Genomic DNA, 3306 nt, shown 5'->3' on the forward strand with positions numbered 1-3306 from the left:
GGGTGTGCCTAAATGGAAAATCTTGAAACAACTATTCTACTCATTTCATAGTTCAATTAATTTGATATACGGTTTTTTAACGTTCGATTCCATATAGTGGAGAGAATTTTTATTGAGTATCTCGATCCTTCTGCTGGGATACTGTATCCCTCTCAGCCCAGGTTGGCACCGAAAGGCCAGGTCAGAAGCCCGCCTCATGAATGATCAGAATTGTGTTGATGTTGTTGTTAGCGATCCAGTAGTTGTGTTGATAGAGGCTTAAAGACGCCTTTGTTTAAAAAAAACATTCTTTTTGTCCACCTCTCTCCCTACCGACACCAACCACTTCTTGACCTGCGTTCTCATAAATATGTGAGGCAGCGTGGTGGAATCAGGCTCTCGTCAAAATAATCAAAGTGAAGAAACTTGCATTATTTCGCAGGTTTATGAATTTTTACCAATTTTTTGTTTTTTGGCTCAACACCTTTCATGCCTATTAAAGAACTCATTTCTGTGGAAATTTTTCTGAAAATCATTGATTAAAGGCACTAAAAATGTAAATTTTCAGTTACCACGGACTCTTAAGCTATGGAAATAACCTATCTTTGGCGGCCATTTTCTCGCTAATTTTACCTCTGAAAACAGGTGACCCCCACCTCCTTCTTTCGCAAATATCTCGACTTGTATTCAAGATAAATAGATATTTTTTTCATCAAAATAAAGACAATTGAACAAGCTTCAAGATGATACCAATAACTCTACACGCCCAAAAATTGACGAGAGCCTGATTCCACCACGCTGCCTCATATATGATAGTAGGTGGCTGGCGGGTGCTCTGGTGTGGTTTGCTCCTTCTTTCCCATAGAATAGTTATCTTCCTGGTCTCCCCTCCGGTTTTTTTGTGTGTGTTTTTACTTTCTTGTAATACCTCTAATCTTCTGCTCTTCTATGACTGTATTGTGGGTGCAAGTGCCGTAAAACGCTTACTATAAAAAGAAATATGTGTGGCGTGCTGACAAAATGAGTTACTTCTTGCAATCCACAAATGGAGATATTGGCCAAAAATCAACACCGAGGTCAAATTAGCAGATCTTCTCTTGATGCTTTATTTTTTATGTATAACATGCCTCTTATTTCATACTCATAAATTGTAAAACTTCACTTATAAGCATGAAGTTTTTATTTCCATAAGGCTTGAATCCGAGAAGTAACTCATTTTGTCAGCACACTTCACATATGATATCTCCATGTCTGAATACTATGGAATGCTCCAAACTTAATTTGTTATTTGATTGTGTTTATAAACGCTTCTCCTGCTCCTCCTCCTCCCTCTCCTCCTCCTCTCCAACTCCTCCCCAACCCTCCCTCTCCTCCTCCTCTCCCACTCCTCCCCAACCCTCCCTTTCCTCCTCCTCTCCCTTTCCTCCCCAACCCTCCCTCTCCTCCTCCTCTCCCACTCCTCCCCAACCCTCCCTCTCCTACTCCTCCCCAACCCTCCCTCTCCTCCTCTCCTCCTCCTCTCCCACTCCTCCCCAACCCTCTCTCCCCCTGTTCCTCTCTTCCCCTCCGGTCTCTGACTCTCACCTGTGCTGCTTTATTTCTGTGTCCAGGAGCGGCCGGTCATGTCAGACGCCCAGCGGCGCAAACAGCGCGAGATGGTGCAGAAGGAAGTGGAGAAACTGAGGGGTAGCATCCAGGGCCTCACTCGTAGTGCCAACCCCCTGGGCAAGGTAAGGGCTGATTGATACAGAGAATGTGTGTGGTATAGGGCAAGGTAAGGGCTGATTGATTCATATACAGGGTGTGGTTGTGTAGGATAGACGGTGTGTGTTTTATAGTTGAAGGTAAAGACTGATTGATTGATACAGAGGGTGTGTGGGTTGTATAGGATAGACGGTGTGTGTGGTATAGGGGAAGGTAAGGGCTGATTGATATACACGGTGTGTTTGTCTGTCTGTGTGTGTGTGTGTGTGTGTGTGTCTGTCTGTGTGTGTGTGTCTGTGTGTGTGTGTCTGTGTGTGTGTGTGCACGTGCAGGTGATGGACTATGTGTTGATGAAGGCTTATAAACAGTGTACAACAAGCTGCTACAATGTACTGTCTGTCTGTCTGTCTGTCTGTCTGTCTGTCTGTCTGTCTGTCTCTGTGTGTTTGTGTGTGCGTGTGTGTGTGTGTGTCGATAAAGGTTTATTAACAGTCTGCAACGATACAACAAGCTGCTACAATGTACTGTCTGTCTGTCTATCTGTCTGTCTGTCTGTCTATCTGTCTGTCTGTCTGTCTGTCTGTCTGTCTGTCTGTCTGTCTGTCTGTGTGTGTTGATGAAGGCTTATAAACAGAGTACAACAACCTGCAACTATGTACTGTATGTCCATCTCTCTATGTGTTTGTCTGTGTGTTTGTCTGTGTGTGTGTACAGGTGATGGACTATATGTTGATGAAGGCTTATAAATAGTGCAAAATGTACTGTATGTCCGTCTATGTGTCTGTGTGTGTGTACAGGTGATGGACTATATGTTGATGAAGGCTTATAAATAGTGCAAAATGTACTGTTTGTCCGTTTGTGTGTCTGTGTGTGTGTACAGGTGATGGACTATGTACAAGAGGACCTGGACTCGATGCAGCAAGAACTGGACAAGTGGAAGTCAGAGAACGCTCAACACGCTCTCGACCTCAAGAGAGAGATGAGGTGAGACGCTCTTTTTTTTGTTAACGTCACAAGTCCAACAGTTGAAATATCTAGGATATATAATAACATCTACCAGAACTTCCCCCAATGTGTCCCTTGTGTGACTATGCATATGAGACTGTGGATCATCACCTATTCCACTGTACAGCCCTAAATGACATCAGAGCTACCCTTCTCCCTCCGAGACCTAACATTGACAACACACTCTATGGAACATTACTACAGCAACTGCAGCAAACCTGCACTTATCACTACATGGCATTGGACAGAAGGGTGAGAGCCCAGCTGTTGCTGGATCGATAACAACAACAACAACATAATAATAATAATAATAACATCTGATGCCAAATGTTCCACAGAAATAAAACGGAGAATTGCAATGGCTTAGGCTAGTTTAAATAAAATGAGCCTAATCCTGAAAAATAGAAACATCTCAATGACTACCAAAGTGAAAGTTGTGAAATGCTATGTTTGGTCAACCCTTCTATATGGCTGTGAATGCTGGACAATCACTAAAGACAGTGGAAAGAAAATAGAAACAACAGAAATGTGGTTTCTTAGAAGAATGCTGAGCATATCGTGGAAGGAAAAGAAATCAAATGAGGTAGTGCTTGATGAAGCCCATGTGGGACGCTCACT

At 43.1% G+C, this 3306-nt stretch overlaps 1 protein-coding gene across 1 annotated transcript in view; it reads left to right on the plus strand.

Annotated features, from left to right (window-relative positions):
* Positions 1–2667, plus strand: part of LOC101859686 (TRAF3-interacting protein 1) — a gene marked incomplete at its 3' end in the record, with an annotated part of 28971 nt that extends 26304 nt beyond the window's left edge. Inside the window, 2 exon segments of the mRNA XM_005112984.3 lie at positions 1590–1709; positions 2564–2667. Coding sequence (XP_005113041.2) covers positions 1590–1709; positions 2564–2667 — 224 coding nt within the window.
* Positions 2668–3306: the final 639 nt, after the last annotated feature.

Source organism: Aplysia californica, unplaced genomic scaffold, assembly GCF_000002075.1.
Source record: "Aplysia californica isolate F4 #8 unplaced genomic scaffold, AplCal3.0 scaffold01527, whole genome shotgun sequence".
Taxonomy (NCBI): domain Eukaryota; kingdom Metazoa; phylum Mollusca; class Gastropoda; order Aplysiida; family Aplysiidae; genus Aplysia; species Aplysia californica.